General features: G+C 39.6%; 1 protein-coding gene across 2 annotated transcripts in view; it reads right to left on the bottom strand.

Annotated features, from left to right (window-relative positions):
* Positions 1–1,729: 1,729 nt before the first annotated feature.
* Positions 1,730–19,945, bottom strand: part of DHX35 (DEAH-box helicase 35) — a 28,873-nt gene continuing 10,657 nt past the window's right edge. Inside the window, exons 12-22 of one of the 2 annotated variants that reach the window (XM_021527847.2) lie at positions 19,420–19,630; positions 16,782–16,906; positions 16,261–16,315; positions 11,282–11,377; positions 10,839–10,933; positions 10,185–10,262; positions 8,940–9,069; positions 8,193–8,274; positions 7,599–7,670; positions 5,844–5,982; positions 1,730–3,458 (exon numbers count right to left, since the gene is read on the bottom strand). In XM_021527847.2, the coding sequence (XP_021383522.2) occupies positions 3,414–3,458; positions 5,844–5,982; positions 7,599–7,670; positions 8,193–8,274; positions 8,940–9,069; positions 10,185–10,262; positions 10,839–10,933; positions 11,282–11,377; positions 16,261–16,315; positions 16,782–16,906; positions 19,420–19,630 (1,128 nt within the window). In that variant the 3' untranslated portion in view covers positions 1,730–3,413. The remainder of the gene's footprint in view (positions 3,459–5,843; positions 5,983–7,598; positions 7,671–8,192; positions 8,275–8,939; positions 9,070–10,184; positions 10,263–10,838; positions 10,934–11,281; positions 11,378–16,260; positions 16,316–16,781; positions 16,907–19,419; positions 19,631–19,945) is intronic. The other variant, XM_077787029.1, reaches the window with a different exon arrangement.

A 19,945-nucleotide genomic window follows, 5' to 3' on the forward strand; every position in this document is an offset into this window, starting at 1 on the left:
GACCTGGTTGGGAATTTTGGGGTTTTTTAGGGCATTTTGTTTGTTTGCTTTTAAACCAGCAGGATATTCAGCCCTCTGGGCTTTTCACTGATCTCTGCACCTCAAATACTGCCTTTATCCCACAGCCACCAACAGCTTTTTCCTTTACCCTTTTTCATCCCAGTTGCTATTAAACTAATTAAATGTTAAAACTGAAGAATAAGGGAAACTTTTGAAGAATTGGCCAATTAGTTTTTCCCCAAGATACTTTTTGAAACCGGTGCCTGCCATCTACTGGCACTTTTCTTAAAATGCAGCCAATTTTAAGCCAAAAACTGGATTTAAGAAGTTTTTCTACAAGCTACTCACGTTCATCTTGCAACTTTTTCATTCCAATCCCCAGCAGAGTTGCTTACTCTAAATGCTGAGTTGGGGTCATGGCATTCTTTGCCAATTGTTGGTTGTGTGATCACTTGATAGAGATGAACATTATGAAATTACAGTAATAAAGCTGTTTCCAAGCTGCTTTCAGTAAAATTGCCTACAATGACAATTACCAGAATCCCAGGATGAGCAGTTCTCCATGACACTGATGCTCCCAAAAGGATTCTGAAAGGCTCTCTGCTTCCCTGCTCTCTTCTCTCCCTCCTTCCCTGCAACCAAGGCTCCCAACTTTTAATTACTTGTCTCTCTCTTCAGATTAACCAGAAAGGGCTGTGACTGTTTTCCCATTAGTTTATCAGAATTACTTTTAATCTAAAAGATGGGAAACATCTCAATATTTTCTTGGCTGAATCTTTATTCCAGGTTATTTTCTTCTAGAGCTGACAATACTGAAGTCCCAAGTAGAAACATTGACAACAGTTCCTGAGGGGCTTGAGGAATGCACCTTTCTTTTACCCCACAATCATTTGATGTTAATGGGTTGTAAATTTACTTCTTAAAAAAATCTGTCTCCTTGCCAGCACTGGAATGACTTCTATTCCAAGCAATATTTTTATTCAACAAACTGATATTTTAACCTCATTCTCTAAAAGCCAGGGTTCCAATCCTCAAATGTTCCATAAACTCCTGACAGCCATCTTCAAATGACTCCAGCCTTCCCCACAGCAGCCTTAATGCAGCAAAGAGCCATCACCAAGGCAGAGAGCCACCTCCTTACATAAAGCTTAAAGCACAATGCTCTGTACGAATCTAGCAGGGAGCTGGAGGCCAAAGCTTTACAAAATAATGAGATTTTTATGGGTTTTTTAAGTTTTCTGTCTTCCAACAACTTCCAAGGGCCCACATCTCTGATGCCAGCAGTATTTTCTCTCTAAAGGTGACCTTAGTCTGGATCCTAGTAACACTTAATTCTTAGCCTGCATCTCTAGAGTAGGGTCTGCCTGTTCTGGGTGTGGAGATACCTCAGGAGTTTGTAAAACTGCTAAAAAGTCTCAATTTTTATTTTTTGCTTGTTTATAAGGACCTACTGCACTCATTCTTACCTAACTACAATGGTCTGCAGCATGTGACAAAACTTGCACACCCCTGGGTTCTGACCTCGGCAGGAATCACAACCATTCCTAGAGGAAATCTTGCAGCTGTGCAATCAGGTAAAAACATCTGAACAAGACAGGTCCCCAGAGCCACCCAAAATTCTCAGAGCTGGCAAATGCAGTGGCCACCCACTGCCAGCCCAGCCCAACACACCCACCCAGCACCCCTGGAAATCACCCCCTGCTCAGACCCAAGTGAAGCATGCCCAAGCTTCCTCAATTCAACAGTTTTATTTTTCTTAAGAATACTTCCAGAGGACAGAGAAACACAGACAATTGACAAGTCTTCCTATTCAGTTCTTTCTCTAATCCTTTAAGAGATAAAAACCTGCAAATTAAATCATTTTAGTGAGTTCCAACACTGCTCTCAGCTCTGGCTAGGAGACAGTCCCTGCCCCGAGGAGCTTCCAGTCTAAGAGAGAAATACAAAGGTGAGGGCACAGGGACAACAAGGAGGAAGATGACACAGTTTTCATGCTGCTGGTGCCATTCCTGGAGACTGGTACATGTGTTTGTGCTGGCAGTCAGTGCATGTGGCACAACGTGTTCTCTGCAGGTATTTGGAAGGGACAAGGTAAAGAAGCTCTCAAGAAAGTTTTCAAGGCAGTCCTGTGATGAGGAAGGCATTTGTTCTATGTAGAAATTTTTGCCTATTTACATCCTTTTTTTTTTTTTTTAAGAAGGAAATAAAACCAGTTAATATGCCAAAAAACATATTCATCAAATCAGTTGAATTACAAAAATAAAATTTTCAAGCAATGCCTTTCTAAAATAAATATATATAGGTAAAAATGGAAAACGGAAAAAAATAGATATGTGTATCCAAACTGTTTTGTTAAAACACAAACAAGCATAATTTCTTACTGAAAAGTAGCCATGGAATATCAAGTAAAGCAGCAACTGTTCAGAGCATCCTTCTCCTCAGTAACAGAGGAAAACGAGTCCCAAGCAGCAAAGAACAGATTTGTAATAAAAGAAATATAATGGACTGTATTCCTTATAGGAAAATATAGAACATTTCCTTCTTTGCTGATTAACAGAGGCTAAAAAACAGAGTTCCATTATACTCCTCAGATGAAATTTACTGGTATTTCCAACCAGTGGAAGGTTAACATTTTTTCTCTCATAGGATAAAAAAAAGAAAAGTAAAGCCCTGTCTGTGAACTTGATTGATTATGAACATACATCTTTAGTCCCCTGATTGAGCAGAAAATTAATCCATCTTAAAAATACTGATCTTCTCTTTCTCCCCTCCCCAAACAGCAGCTCCCATGTGCAGAGCCCAGACCTTTGAGTACCCAGGGACTGCTCAGCACAGTGAGCTGGGCCAGCTCAGCCTCGGGCAGGACACTTTTACTGCTTGGGAGCACAAGCTGCACCAGTTTGGGATGGTCCAACAGGAAATCAATGTTTCCATGGCAGCACCTTGCATTTCAAGGGGTAGCTGATTGCCCTGAGCTCCTGCTGGCAGGAGCCAGGCTCAGTTTGGCCGGTGTAAGTCACAGTGCTCTGGGTGACAGGAGGCAGGGTACCCTACTCCCCACGCTCATAAGGCAGTACCACTCCAGGAAATCTGTTTCTTTCTTGAAGGTTTCAGGTTTTTTGTGGTCCTGTATGTCCTCTTACTTTTTAAGTTGTTTTTCTACCTATTTAAAAGGAGCAACATGCCCAGATTAACAACAGAGGTCAAGTAGGCAAAGATTAAAATGTCCACAATGCAAGCTCTAGGTTTACAATGTACTGGTCATGCATAAACCCCTACAGATCCTGGCAGGCATTTAAACATTTAGGTTGATGGAAGATCAAATTGCTAATGAACTGACTGCTGAATGGACTGTAGCCAGCTTGAAATCACTGGTAGTTTCTGCTTCTGATGTCACAACAATTGAAGTCATGTCAGTGGTCATCTACTTTAGCCCTTTTTGCTTTCAAGGAAAGATGCTGCAAAAAAAGAAAATAAAAACAAATCTGCTTAGCAGATACACCAAAAATTAGGGAAAAAAAAATAACTACAATGCTTTCTATCCTTAATCACAATTTAAATAAATTCTAACACAAATATCCACACCTCTCCAAGCTCTGCTTGTTACTGACACAACTAAAATAAACCCATTAAATAAAAACCCACATGTACCCCAAACTGATATTCTGACTTGTAGTAAAATAACTCCTAGTTCTTCTATACTAGCTGCAAGCATAGGAAAAATTTCCCACTGAAAGCAATTTTCCAAGTGTAAAAATGCACAGAAAGATGTGCTCCCAACAATACATCTGCAAAAAACACCTGGAGAATGTATGTGAAGGACAAGATTTTAACAACTGTATTAATCCTGAAGTTGCACTGGATCTTTGGAACCTCTGTGACCTTAAAGACCTACAAATGTGGAATGAAATATGAGAAGAGTTCTGCAAAACTTGGAATGAAAAATAGCTGGCCAAGATCAAGCTGTAGAAGAACATTTGTTAACACAGAGCCCTATTCAGTGGTAATTTGTAACTTGACAAAGGAGTAAAACCTTTCCTTTCTAGCACAAATATGTATCCTTCAGTAGAAAAAGGATCTAGGTATCTATCAATTAACATAAACCTGTGTGATTTGCAACAGTTCACTTATTAAAATTTTACATGTATTACTCATAGTTTTACACAAGAGAAATGTTTCTAATTTTCAAACATTTTATAAGGACACCCAAGACTTTTGGCTGATATGGATAACTGACCAGGCTGGAAGACAGAATTTTCCTCAAAATCAGCACCATCCTTGAGAGTTACCATTTATTTTAGGATGAAAGCAATGATAAGGTCATACTGCAAACTGACTTCATTTGATCAAAAGGTAAAAAACTTGGTAAAAATTGGGTTTTGATGTAATTTCCTAGATTATCTGCAGCAGTAGTAGCACTACCTTGAAAAACATGTTCCCTCATTCAAGACAAGTCCTCTTTGCTACCACCTAAAAGGAAAACCTCACCCCAAATTTCAGCCCATGGAGAGGTCACAACAGGATTTTGTGTGGGTGTGGGCTGCTAAATGTAAATTATGTGACAACTGTAAACATGTGAGTCAAAGGACTAATTATTGCAGGAACAAATTTGATTCAACATTGGCTCAGCTCCTTTTTATACCATGTCTGCAGATCATCTCCCAGCAGCTGAAGGCGCAAGGCTCTGCCCCACAGGGGTCACCACTGCCTTTGTAAAATGCCTTATAGGAAAAAGGCAGAAAATATTCAGCTATTTAGTAAGTGCATTTATAGATGGGAATTGTCTGGATAATTGAGATGAATTATCCAAGATGAGCATAAACAACCCCTCTCTCGAGTCCATCACATGAACAGATGCCAAACTGTTGGGAACTGTAACCACAGAGGTGTCCCAAGATGCTCTGTGCACCACAGGATTCTCCATTTTGACAAAACCCCGAGGAAGTGAAGAAAACAAACACCAGATTCTCTAAGTCAAATAGTGAAGCAGATGTATAAATTTGAAACAGGCCACCTTTTTCACAAGTCTGATATGCAAATGCATTTTTTCACTCAGATTTTGGAAATATTTCATTAATTTAAAATATAAAGCTCAGTAGATATTAATGTCCCATGAGAAGTTCAAATACAAGATCAATTTGGTAATCTGTACAGTATTTATAGGCTATGTGCTACCAACAGCTCCAGCTAAACTAAATTTAGATAATATTTAATATCAATTCAGTTCTCAGAATGACCAGTGAATAAGTCTGGATTGACAGATTCACACAGGACAGTCTACACAGGTTGGTGACAACTGCTAAAAGATAATACTTATAAATAGAAGGTATCTGTATCACACACAGCAATTTGCAATAAAGCTTTGCACAAACAGCAGCTGTTCTTTGCCATTTCACATTTGAACAGATCAAAACTGATTTTTCTGCAGTAAACATAATTAATGCTCAAAAAAACAAAGGCTCAGGCTTTTCACAAACATTTGCAAAGCATGCAAAGGGTCTCCTAAAATGATTATGCAAAGTGTGATCACTGCCTACCTACAGCTCTGCTCAGGGACGTGCTACCAAGGGCCTATATTGAAGTATGGAATGGCTGAAGGCTTCATTTCCCAAAGTGATACCATAGTAAATGTAACTTTACCAGCAAATGGATCTCATTTTGTAACTCTGAGATCCATTGGCTGGCTAATAGAGAAAAACATTTCATGCATCAACTAACTATCCTCTTCCTTTATATTACAATCACTACAATGACCAGAGCAAAGTAATTTCTGTCCCATTAGACCACAGCAAAACAAACCCTCAGAAAGGTCAGACACAAGAGCTGCTCTGCAGCAATGGTACCGTTTGGCCTTTATGCCGATTCCGTACCGTTCCTTGCTGGTAAAAGTGAGGTGCCAGCTCCAACAGCCAGGAGGATTCAACAGCTGTCACATCTCTCATGTAGTATTTAGCAGTCTGTATGACTTCATTGTAGACTACCCTGGGAGAAAGGAGACAAAATTGAATAGTGTTTGCTGTCAAGCAATGAGGGAGAGCTGATTAACATCATATTTAGACAGTTTCACATACATGCTGCCAGAGGTGGCACTTACAGAGTGACAAGAGAGTCCTTAAGCTGTAATTCAGCCTCCTACCTCTTTCTCTCTGGTTGATCAGAGTTCTCCACATTAAGAAAATCCTTAGATTTTCTAAGGATGAAAACAACCTCACAAACTACCAGACCATATGAGTGCAAGGTATATATGAAAGAATGTTACTTATAACAGGGTCAAGGGGGACTCACAACTGATGCTTTGGAAGACAGAATATGAATTACTCAGTGATATCATAAGGGAAAATGTCCAAAGCACCAAAACCCTGCACCCACAACAAGGAGGGCACAAACCCCAGCACGACTATCCCTGGCGCCAGTCTGCAGACAAGTGAGATAAGCATCAGAGGAAGAAATCAGCTTTAACTCCAGCCAGAACATCTCCTGGGAAGAGACTGAGGAACAACCAACCATGTGGACTCATCCCCATTGCCACACAGTCTGGTTGCCAGCATGGACAATCTATTTCTGAGGTCACCTTCACCTGGTAAGGTCTTTTTCCCCACGAAGTGCAAACCCTTGCACTGAAAGGCAGCTACCAAATCCTTAAGTCACCATCTGCCTCCTACACACAGCAGAGCTGCAAACAACTGAGGTTTGTGGCTTCTCATTAATTGGTATTTAGCTCTCAAAAGCAAAGAGGAAAGAGTTCAGAATTCTCTTTGCCAAATGCGTCCTGAGACATAACAACTAACACAACTAAAAATAAATCAGAGGAAAACAAACCAGAATGACAACACATTTCCTATACGCTCTTAGCAGAGAGAGAAGTGAAGCCCTCAATAAAGGATGGTTACCCAGGCTGCAGCAGCACTGAAATTTAGGTTGTTAAGTTAACTCCTATGTGACAGGATGCCATGACACCAGGCCAAGTTTATCCTTCTAAGTCTCAGCAGCAGGCAGAGCAGGATGGAAGTCCAAATACTTCAGGCTGATCATACTGACCTGAGAGTTCCACACACATTTTTGTTTGTTATCTGAGGACTTTTGACCTGCAAATGGAATGATCATATCCCAGCTAATGGGAAGCACAGCCAGTTCTTTCCTCAATCCGTTGGACAGCCCTAACTTTTCACATCATGCATTTTATGTGTAAGCCCTTTCCCTGATATCTCTTTCCCTTCAATCCCTTTCCCATATCTGCAGCACCTGTTTGAGAGGATATTTCCTTAATAAGCTTAATAAAAGTAAATTAACCCTAGCTCTGTCTAGATACAGCCACTACTTGGAGAACAATCTGCAGTGCAAGATGTCCACTAAACAGGGTCACCTGGCTCTGCTTTCCAGCCTCTGCAGGTTTCTTTGACAGTTAAACATCACTGTATTCCCCTTTTTTATTTGGATACTCCCTACAAAACATTGCAAAGGAAATGCCATTTGGATTCTCCCTGTGGGAACTATGACCTTTTACATCTATTCCTCCACTGATGGAGAGAAGCAGTTCCGTTTGGATGCTGCAAATCCCTTAAAAAAAACCCAAAGAAGAGAAAGCAGCTCTAACTTACCAGCGTGGAGGTTTCTCTGCATACAGCACTGAGCTGGGGTGGATATGAAGCTCATGGTCATCACGGATAGTCCTTGAAAACAAAATACTATTTCAGACTGTGCCTCTCTTTATTGCTTAGCATTTGATTCCTTTCTGCCCCAGTATGAATGTTTATGAAAGCAAGAATGAAACGACTGGAATATGAATGAAATTAACATTTGCATTTCATGAGCAGATAAAACAAGGCTTAATTTGATGTCCTAAAAGAGTTTTATCTACATGAAATGAAAAAGTAACATTTCAGGCTTTTACTCAGTGCTCTGGGAGTGCTACAACACCACTGCACTACAACTGTACTTGCTTAACTTAAAGCAATCTAATGACTACTAGCAGCAGCTTCCCACTATTAATAATTTTAGCTATATTTGCCAAAGAGAAGAGATAAACACTGAGGCAGTTTGCAAATACAGAACTTCAAATATTTAGTGCATTGATTGCCACATGTTCCTAATTGCAAATTAGGAGAAACATCTGCTTGTTGATTAAACTTATATTAATTCATCAGGGGAGCTTTCAACCAAGCACCAGTTGTAGTGAAACTGTATATAGTCACCTGTAAGCTCCTGTGGAGTGGAATTTAGCTGCATTAGCAAAGAATCCAGAAACTATGCACCTCAAAACAGGATCTGGATCACCTGCAAAGAAGAATTTTTCTGTAAGATGAATCAATGGAAAGGCAAAAATCCCTAAAATACCACTTAATAATCTCAAACAACTTTTCAGAGTGCATCAGGCTTTGACAGCAAAGGCAGGAAAGCAGACAAACCCTGCAATTCCTTTTGACTTCAATTTCACAGCAAAGCAAATGCTGCCACCTGTGTCTCCATGAAGAGTTTCACATCCCTAAAGCAGACCAGTGTGACAGCTGAGCACTGAGGGCTGATTTTTCAGAGCAGGTAGAAACAAGTGCTAAGAACCAGTCCTGGCAGCCATGCACACACAGCACAGCTGGAAATCACATCCCAAAGGCTGAACAGCACTTTGAACAAAAATGACCTGTTTGAAAAGACAAAGAGGGAACAGGGTGACCTATTTATGGGTCTTTTGGAAAACCTGTCCATTAAATTGATAATCAGTGGTTAAAACTTTTGCTGGAAGTCTCAACTAATGAAGACTGGAGTAAAACAGGCTAAAGTACTCTTCTGCAGCCATTTTTAGGAAAAAAATCTGGTCTAAATTAACATTATTTTGAGGCCAGGATAAAAATACTCCAAAGGTTACAAGAAAAGTAAGGAGCAGACTGACAGTTTGAAAACTACGTTCACTATGTATTGGACAAGAACTTAAAAAAAAAAATCACCTTCACTGGACTTCTTTGGCACTTTAAAGCGGACGAGAAGTTTTTTCAGCTGCTCTCTTACAACAGAAGCTCTCACAAGCCCTTTGTAGTTCAGAAAGTGCTCCTGACACCACTGGGAGCTCTTGCTGTGCTGTACAGTGAGAAGAGAAAAAAATCTCAATGAGATACCATCAGCAAAGCAAATCCAATCTCTTTTGGATAGCCTTGTTCTGTCTTAATTCTGGTCTCCTACTACACATTTATTGTGGTTTTCCCTGAAAATTACCTATTTACAGAGCAACTAACAAGGGTATGTAGCACTAGTAACTAAAAAACATGTCTCACAACTTGTAAAGAGCAGCAGATCAAATGCCATGGAGTATTTTCAAACAGATGTGCTTCATTTCTTCATATGTGGTGAAAGAGAAGAGCATCAGTCATTCAATTTAATTCTCTCAGATCATAAACTCATCTGTTTTCAACCACAAAATGTAAACAACCTTTTTAGTGCTGTTTTCATTGGTCTTCTCTCTGCAAAGAGCTGCTTCTCCAGAAACCAGCACTCCCTCCAAGAACTTTTGCATCTGACTGTTTCTAAGAGAATTGCACACATACAAAATGTGAAGGGCAACATTTCAGTTGGTGCCTGCCTGGCTGCTTTGTGGCTGGGGAAAAGAAGTCATGTTTGAACACTTGGGTGGTTATACTGCTTCAACTCAGCACTGCTGCAAGTATTTCACTACAGAAGTGGTTGATATCAGTAAAATATACCTCTCCCAAAGAGGTGTAGCAACTTCAAAACTATTAAATAAACCTCAGCTTACAGAGCAGTACCAAGGTTGGTATTAGACCTCAGGGTATGATATCAATGAGTTAATTTAACACCAGAAAAAAAGACTGCTAGATTTAAATGCAGAATATCATCAGTAAAACATGAGGAAAGTATTAATTTCATTGGAAACTTGGACATTTGTTTTTTCCAATCCCCAAGACAAAATCCCTGTCTCCTTGAAAACACAGCTGTCTACCCATAAGATTTCCATGCCGTATCCTAAAAAGATTCTCTTTTACTCCCTGTTCAGAGGAACTGTGGAAAGTCTGTGGCAAATGGTGACCAGAGAGTCTTTTAACGTAGACTTATCACTTGATAAGCTTAGTAAGTCCTCAGCTTTGAGAACTTTTTGTATCCAGAACTTCCAGATTTAGAAGTGAGAACCTCAGGTTCCTCCCGTTCCTGCAAATCCACATCCACTGGAACTGACTTACTTTGACAAAGGCTTCATAAACATTCAGCATGGTCAGATGATCACCTTCCTCCACAGCAAACTTTCTGTGTTGCCTGGCCTGCAGAACAGGAAATATCATTTTATAGGCAGATTGATTCTTGCTGAAATCATGTCTGTCATGCCCAGTTCCCTTCAGCTCAGTATTTCCTGGGGACTGTTAAATTCTTACCACCTAGAGCAGTTCCTCTGGACAATAGCAATACTTTACTAGCCCCCCTAAACTCAGGAACACTTCTAAAACTGAAATTGGAAAAATTAACAGATAAAGAATCTCCATTCATTCAAATTAGACTATTAAGAATTTGCTACATCCTTCCTGTTTTGTTCATCTCAAAAGGAAATGGTGTGTGGGAAGGTTTTGGGGGATTTTTTTGCAAACCCTTCAACTGATCAATATTGGTTTATAATCTTTTGTGTTCCTGGACATCAGAAGGAGATTTTTAGTACTACTAAAAGACTTCAAGGTTCCCTTGTTATTTGGTTTTTTCCTCTACCTACAACAAATTGATACAATTCCAGACCTTATTTTATTTTCACACAAAGTTGTAGTCTGTAATAGGCACCAGTAAAATACTTTCTAGAAGTCCAGAAATGTGGAACCAACAAACAGAAAAGGAGACATAACTGAACTTACAGCCTGGTTTTTCTGATTTGGAGGGATCACAAAGATGTTTTGAATCTGCATCATGGCAGCAATTGTCAAAATCTCTTGGGAACAGCCAAAATTTCCTGAAGAGTAAATGACAAAATACAATAAAGAAACTTTTCCATTCAACTTGCCCCCATAGAGAATAAAACTAAAAAGAAGCAAAATATGTTTTTATAGTCTTTAAAACAGAAATAAATAGAATCCTCTATTTTTTCATATAAGAGTGAATGTTTTCAGTGGAAAACTTAAGAAGCAAATGTTAGACCTATTAGACAGTGAAATGTCTTAGACTAATTATATAATAGAGATTTTAACCAATTCTTTTCACTGCAGACCACACCAAGATGAAGTATAGTTTGAGTTTAGCAAATGTCTAGCAATGAATTACAACTACATGACTGTGAAGAAACTGATCTTTTTCCTCCTACCTGATTCCAGAAGCATCTTTGCAAACATAGGATTCAAAGGAAACTCTGCTATTCTCATTCCAAGGGGCTCTGTTAATCGGCAGTGCATATCCAAACCTGCAACATATTAAGAAATGTAGCTGGGACACAGGCAAAACAGCACAGCAAGGCTTTTTTTAGACTTAAATTGTACTAAAGAGCAGAATTACAAGTTCAAATATAGCAAATGCACCTTAGAGTTCCTGAATGTGTATTACACTAAGCTTAAAGGCAATCCATGATACCCATTTACTCTCCCATGGGTCACCAGATTTATTTTTCAAAAATACTTGAACACACAAGTTTTTTAACTTTGACCAAGTTTTACTCTTATTGTCAATAATTTAAAAAAACCTGCAGTCCAAGGCAATGCCATGGTCAGAGAGGATATTAGCTGTAAGACCTCAGATCCTCTTTTTAAATATTTCGTAACATCTTTGTTAATGGGGATGTAAAGCAGATGAGAATGAAAATGGGAATAAACATGGAATAGGCATTATTTCAGAAACAGGAAGCACTGCTGATGGTAGGGTGTCATTTTTCTGAGCACATCTACTTAGGTCGTGGAGAAAAATGAGGTATTATTATCTAAACAAGAGATGTACAGCTGATGAAGCTTTTCTACAGTTTAGTCTGCCTCATGTATCACCCACTCAACTGCCAGTCATGTTCCAGCTGTAGCCTTTTCCCAGAGATGGTGCAGGGGGTAGGCCTGACAGCTTGATCTGTGATGGCCAGAGGAACCCTGAGCAACCCTGGACATTTACCATTTTAGAGATTTGGCTCCTGCAGACAAACCCCTGCAGCAAGGATAACCCATGCAAAGCACAGGTCACAGTCTAACTCTGAGCTTTATGCTGAGATTTTAGGGAAAGACTTAAATGGAAAAGCCTTTCCTTTGCCAGAGGACACAGAATTAAAAAAATACAATACGCAAGGAACAATAATAAGGAAAAAAAGCTTTCTAAGGAAGGCAGCAAAGAGAAAAAACTGAGAGAAAACTCTGATAGACTAAGTTGTATGAGGTATGACAAAGAGGTAAAGCACCAGAAATAGACTACACAAGCAGGGGTGAGTGAGAGCCCAACAGCAGGACTTTGGGGCACTGCAGGTTGCATAACCAACCACAGCAAAGCAACCTGAGGAAACACAACCACAGCTCTCACATTATATAAACACATTATTTGTCAGACTGTGTGGTGGTAACAAAGCCACAGCTGCACTGCAGCTCTGTTTCACAGAGAAAAGCAAAACCACAAATCAGGTCAAGGAATGAGATCTCCTATAATTCATGTCAGCACATCTGAACCCACAGATCCCTCCAGCCAGTGTTTATTTTACTATATGATATGCTACCAACTCATGACAATGTAGTAATTCACTCACACACCCCTACACTGTCCAACAAAACCTACCAGGCTTTTCACATAATGTCACAGAGTTTTCCTCAGAAACAGATATCAAAGGCAGCTTTTGCGCAATGGTGAACTAACATATTTAAACAAAAAATCACACCACCTGCAAAAATTAATAGCTTTCACTTGACTAATGCCATATGAGAAGTTCAATTTCTACCACAACTAATAGCTTAGATAGGTTTTCATCTACAGAAAGACAACTGCATTCCTAAGTAGGAAAAAGGAGAAATTTCCATATATTTATGCACCACCTTCTACAGGTGCATCAAGCCAAAATCCTTTGGCTTCTGCTGCATTCTACAAACGCCAATACAATTTTGCATGATCTATATATGGGTTGTGCACAGGTCTATTTGTAGTAATAAGCTAGAATATAGCCTGCAGTGGATACTTTGGAATAGGTGAAAGTTTCCTTCAAATAATCCTGGAAGCCATCACTGAATCCACATATATACAAGAAATTATAGATCTCAGAAAAAGGTATTACAAAGATTTTAATTAAATATGCTCAGGAGATATTATTCAAGTACCATGACACTGAAAGGTTTCAAGTAACAACCACTACTGTGTGACAAGGCTGAGGGATTAAAACTATCCTTTTTAAACTTAGGTAGTGTTTGTTTCTGATACATGACAACTCTCAAACAAATCTTCAACAAAGACCTGAAATAACCCTAAAAATAAAGTCACTTTTTGCCTGCTTATTTGCCTCTTAAATTATGTTTAAAACCAATAAACTCCAACTGATAACTCAGACTCTCAAAAGGGCATCAAAGGAGAAGGCTGAGGAGAGATACTTCTGATGTAATCAGTTTGCACCACTGTAAAAATAACCCCCCTACAAACAGTGATGTGTTTATTCAACACAGCTATCTCAGCCTTAGGAGCATCTGCCCTGCACGAGCTGGCACCACACTGGCACAACAGGGGCCTGAGCCCAAACTGCCTTTTTGAATGTGACTGCAATGCCAATGATGAAATTTATGTTCCTACTTGCATAAGAGAAATTTAATCCTCACTGCAGCTGCAAATGCTTGGGCAGCTCCACTTCTGCGCCTTATATAAAATCTTTGTAATAAACCACCTAAAACTTAACTTCACCTTAAATTTCAGCAAAAACTGAAGAGTATATCACACACATGCACACACATTTCTTTCCATCTGAAACACCAAGATCAGCACTTCTCTGTTCTGCTACAAAGCTGTGCAGCCAAGAGAATAAGAGCTCTTTGAAGCTCTTATGGGCAGAACACTTCTGCCAAAACATCACCCAACTAATCAGTGAGTTTATTGAACTTTCCTCTCCATTTCCCTAAGGTGGTTTTGGCTGTGAATTCATCCTTGCAACACATTCCTGAGCCACTGTGAAGGTCCTTGTTTCAAGCTTGCAGAGGTTGCCAAGGACCAAGTGTCTTAAGTGAAACCCTCCTTTGCAAGATGGAACTGAACCAGCACAGGGCAAAAATCCTGGCCAAGCGGAGTTACAGCTCCATGGGCATAAAAAGAGAGCAGCCTGCCACAAGTTACAGCACAGCATCTGTGAGTGGTCTACAAACAGCCACAAACCTCTGGAAGCTTCCAAAACTTACACAATCTCCTTTATGCTGCCTCATGTTTACATTATAGAGCAAACATTGTCAACTCTGAATTAGCTACAAACAAGGAGCTGAAGTCAAACAGAGATTAGTTTTGACTACTTGGCCTCATATCAAGTTTCTGCTTTTTGTTTAGTTTGTTGCATTCAAAAAGATTACACAGCTGTCAAAAAAACTCAACAATGTAACAGTTCTTCCTATAAACAAAATTAGGCAGCAGGCATCTCACTCACCACACAAGAAGGAGCTGAAAACTGTGTATAAAAACATACTACAACAGTGTGATCTGAGTGTTAAAATAGCCAACAGCAGCATAATGAATAAAACCAGAATGAACACACTTAGAATCAAAGACTACCTCCAGTTAGAGAGGACCCACCCATAAGGCTCAAGTCCAAGTCCCTGCTCCTCACAGAACCACCTAAAACTAAACCATATGCCAACAGTGTTGTTCACACTCCAATGAACTGGAGAACAAGCTGTGATTAGTAACACAGAGAACAGAATTTTAAAAAAGATACTCTTTTAAGTAGCTGAATAGTAGAAAAGTACTTTGAATTATGCTCTCAAGATCTGTCAGACTAATCTTTTCTTTTCATTACAAGATTGTGTATATCTGTTGATTTGTCCATAACTGGCAAGTTCAATACTAAAACTAGAGCAGAGTCTTTGCAAGTGGCACACATTTAAAAGCATGAAAAGCCAGCAAGCTGTTTACTGAAACACACACGGTGCCTTGAGAAACAGAGTTCCAGTTCATTCAGGAGAAAATGTGTTGGTTTTAGGGATGATCACGGATTTTTGTTAGTGGTTGTATCCTGTAATCACAGCTAATAGAATCAGAACAGTTTGATTTGTTGTGGGTTTGAACTTTGCTTCAGCTGCAGGACCAACAACACAAACATGAAGAGCATTACACTACAGCAGGTGTAGCCTTTCAGCCACAGCCCATCCTGCATCCAGAGCACAGACTGGAACTAATTTAAAAAATATAATTAAATCAGTTCTTAATAACTCCTGTCAGTAAAACCTTCAAAATCATAGCAAGGAGGGAGTTTGAAAATTATCACACTGTCTGTGGGATTTTACGCACAGCCTCCAGTGACTGAGCTCTCCCAAACTCAGGCATCACATTTGACTCACAGTGCTTAGGCAGAGTTCCAGCACACACACTGCAAAATCAGATAATGACTGCAACGTGTTAACAGGAAAATTTACAATAGACACAGCATGTTTTTCAAAGTCCCACTAAGGAATAAATTTGCAATTCTATCAGCCTTGATAAATTCTGGGTTATTACAGTCAAACCTTTGCTTACAACTTTTTCTGTTTCTATCTGCAAGGGTTACATGTTTCCATTGCTAGCACAATAACATGAAATAAAACACTACCATAGCAAGTCTTAGGTATGTAACAACTTATCTAACTGGGTGCAGGTAAAATTAGTGTCTAACTCTTCTACTGGTTTAATTAGTGTCCAAACTCCATTTGTATATTCATATCACTCTGTAAGAACTGAAGGAACACAAAGATGATATGCCAGGAAAAAAACACCCCATCAGCTCAGAGCCCTGCTCCTAGCAAGGACAAATGACTGGTTTCCTTCCATGAAATTGCAAGGAAATACAGATAAGATAACTACAAAATACTCATTTACCCAATCTAAATAGTTAAATTCTAGTTTAAACTCCATTGCTGCTGTTTGCTTGCTTACCCATCTGAAATAACCAAAAGAAAAGAGCAAATTCAGAAGAGACTGAGGTACACTCTAGAAACCCACCAACAAAAAAAATTCCAACAGTCATAGCTGTGTTTCTCCTTCTTTCTGAAAGCACAGCTCTGAAATGCAAATTTTATTAAGTGCATCCAATCACCAAATACAAATTACAAGTATTTTTCACAACGCCTGCAATATTGCTACAAATAAAGTAAAGCATTAAAACCTCACCTCCTAAAGCATACAGCAACTCTAAAGCTTGCACCATCGACTGTGCAGGGGGTGGCTGTGAAGAGAAAATGTGCATTCATTCAAGTTATCAGCATAGAACATGAGTTTAGCATAGAACATGAGTTTATAGATCTTCCTCTTTTGCAAAATCCTTAACAACCTACTCTGTGCTGCAAAATGAACAAAGAGCTCTCACACTCCTCTTTCTTCATAAATTCAGTGCAATGGGACTGCAGTTACAATCCTACAGAACCTCACGGTTTGTCTTTTTAAGACTTTCCTGACTTCTCAACAATTTAAACATCAAACTCTGGAACACAAATCATTGTTTCTAAGTGGTCACACACCTTATTTGCACTATTGGCTCCCAGGACCGCACTTTGCTGCCTGACAGGGGACAACGAGCTGCACTTTCCAAACCAGCAGGGCAATGGTGAATGGCTCTGTGGGCTATCCCCAGCTCATGCCTGATCTCTCTTCAGCCCAAGGGAAGGTGACAGCCTTCAGAGCCTGGGACTCACCGAGAGGAAGGGGAACCTGAGCACGTTGTCAATCCCCAAAGCCTTGAGCTGCAGGATGACAGGGGCCAGGTTACTGCGCTGCATCTCCGGCACCGTGGACTTGGGCAGCTTCTCAAAGTCCTCCTCTGTGGGGGGAGAAAAACACAGCTGGGAACTGAGCTTCATCTCCCATTCTGTGCAGTCACCACGACAGAATCACACCCATTTCAAGTTTAAATCACCACAAATGGATTCTTGACAGGTGAAAGATCATCTCTATCCCAAAGATGATCTTTCTCCAATTATTGTATTACATTATTTTTATTTAAATAGAAATTCAATGGTTTTGGCTACAATTTTGATTTTGTAGTTCACCCATCCACGTTTCGATTTGAAATGTTACAAATTCTTCACAGAAATCTGGAAATGTTTTGTTTCACTTCTGTTTAATGTTTTTGTCAGAAAATAAAAGGCAGAGTGCAATACTATAAAAAAAGCATATTTTTAAACAGATGTGGAAAAATTTCAAAGCAGCATGCCTTCAGTCCAAAAACACTATTTTTGTAACTACTCAAACGGTCTAAAATATATATTTTAAATAAAGATTAAGGATGGAAAAACAATTTATTTAACAATGCCTTTTTAAAATCACATTTACTATAAAGTCCAAGTCTGGAAAAATACTGAAAGTAACGATAAAATCTTCCACTAACCAACTGCTCCGAAGTAAAAAAAAAAGCACATTCTACATTATTTCCACCCAAACTATTTTCATTTCTACACAACCCTTTTCTATCTCAAACCTTCCCTAGCACAAAGACAGTGCTGTTTCTCTGCTGTTGTTCACTCTGTGCACTTTCTTCATTTCTATTTTTTCCTCCTTTAAAACATTTCTTAAAGCACTCCCTAGACCAGCTCTTGAGCACACAAAAATATCTTCAGTGTAGTCATGGTTTCTCCAGTAAAACACTCACAAAGCTATGTAAGCTTGGGATATTGTGTAGCATATATTGTCTCCTGATTTTTACTGGATACATAAAATCCTGAGCATAAACCATGGCTTGGTTTAATGTGGCAACTGCTGGCAAGCACATACACATTTGAAAGCAAAGTGCTTCATCTCCAACATCTCAGAGCTCCAGTAAAACTAGAGGGGACCTGAAGCCCATCAGCAGTGGGAGTGTTCAGCTGCAAAGCCTTTTCTCATTAAGCAGCTGAGAACAGACACTTTGATTGCAGCTCTCTGGACAGCATAAGGTAGCCAAAAGATTTATTTATAACAGTAAATTTTGTGCACTGTCAGGGTCATTGATTCAAGGGAAGCATTTGGGGTTGGCAGCTATTCCTAGGAAAAAAAGAGACATGAAGTTTTTTCTGAGTTACCTAAAGGATTTCCAGAGCCCTTTTGTTAAATGCAAGGTCAATAAAGACTTCAGTCAGAAAAGAGAGCTTATAAATCTGGTAAGTATTACAAGCTGAAACTGCTCAGAAACCAAAATCTTTAAAGAACAAACTTCTTAATAAGCTCGCCACTTTTAAGAGTTGCATTAACATTTCGTGTTTGCAACTGCTGACTCTGCCCCATTTGTGCTTCTGATTCACAAAAAAGATTGAGTTCCTAGCACCTAGCACATAAGAATGAGGTATTTCTAAACAAGCCATAGGAACAACTGTGGGAATCTGAAAAATAGAAACTTCCACAGATACGAAAGAGTTTGATTTATAACCTTAGAAGAAGCTTAAATTGATGTAAAAATACAATACACAGACACTAAATAGAAAAATCATAAACTTATGTTTCTATAGTTGTAAGTAAGAATATACCTTAGGTAAGTGAGAGACTGTATGGATAAGACAGTGAAGGGTTTATAATGTAGGGGTGAGGTTATATAGATTATATAATTATAAATATGTAGTGTGGAGGTTATACAGAATAAGCTAAGAGTTTAGAAGTTATAACAGAAACGTGTATACATACAACAGCAGCCTATTAGACAAAAGTATCTGCAGTGCAGTAGAAGTAAAAGTGATAAGTTAAAAAAACAAAATAAACCTTATAACATCTGTCCATTATACTAGAAAGTTATATATTACCTTGTAACGAAGAAACTTGTGACTACTCTTGAACTATAACCAGCTACTTACTCTCATAAATCTCAAAACCTCTAAAACTAATATTTATCTAAACAATGAATCGTTCTTAACCCAAAAGCAATCCCACTCCTTCATGACTAACAGCAACAATGATAAACAACTGTTACAGTGTGCTCGGGCTGTGCTTTTCCCCATTTCCAGGGACCCCTGTGACTCTGATCAGATAAGTGTCCCCTCCTTCCTGCCTGATGGGGTTGGTGGAGAGCCAGAGAAGCCCTCCCTGTCCAGAGCCTAGATAAGGCCATGACCCTTCCTGTTCATTCTCTTTCCCCCCGGATCTCATGGAATAAAGAAGCTGAACAACCACATCGGGGTGAGAGCCTCTTTTGAATCTTTGCCCATCTCCTGATGTTCCTCCCCTCAAGGCCTCATATCTCTAGGCTAGCATAATAGTTTAGGGGCTGAGAGAAGTAGAAGCATCAAACAACAAAGGAACATATTGTTCTTTCTGAACAAACAGAGCCTTTTCTCCTTACTCTCACACCACTAACATGTCAATGCTGACCTGTGTAGAGCCGGAAGCACTTGCCGGAGCGGCTGCGGCCGGCGCGGCCCGCCCGCTGCTTGGCCGAGGCTTTGGACACGGGCACCACCACCAGGCACTCGATGGCCGTCTTGGGGTTGTAGGCACGCAGCTTCACAAAGCCACAGTCGATGACAAAGGCGATGCCGTGCACCGTGATGGAGGTCTCAGCAATGTTGGTGGCAACGATCACCTGCAGGCACAGGCAGAGAGGATCCTGTGAGCTCCCCAGGCTCATCAGCCAAGGAGACGCCTCAGCAGCACAAAATGACACAGTACAAACAGCAGAAGGAGCTGTCAGCTTGAAATAAGCCCAGTTTGCACAGCAGTTCTCACAGCTTCACAATCACTTTCTTATTCAAATTTATTCTCTCTTCATAAAAGAAGAGCTTGGCAGTGTTTGCAGAGAAAATTTTTGGCAGTGTTTGCAGAGAAAAAGATTGACTGTAAATCAAGTGTTCTTATGTAGCAAACTAAGAATGTTTTCTTTCTGCTTCTCAGTTACACA

The sequence above is a fragment of the Lonchura striata genome, chromosome 17 (genome assembly GCF_046129695.1).
Source record: "Lonchura striata isolate bLonStr1 chromosome 17, bLonStr1.mat, whole genome shotgun sequence".
Taxonomy (NCBI): domain Eukaryota; kingdom Metazoa; phylum Chordata; class Aves; order Passeriformes; family Estrildidae; genus Lonchura; species Lonchura striata.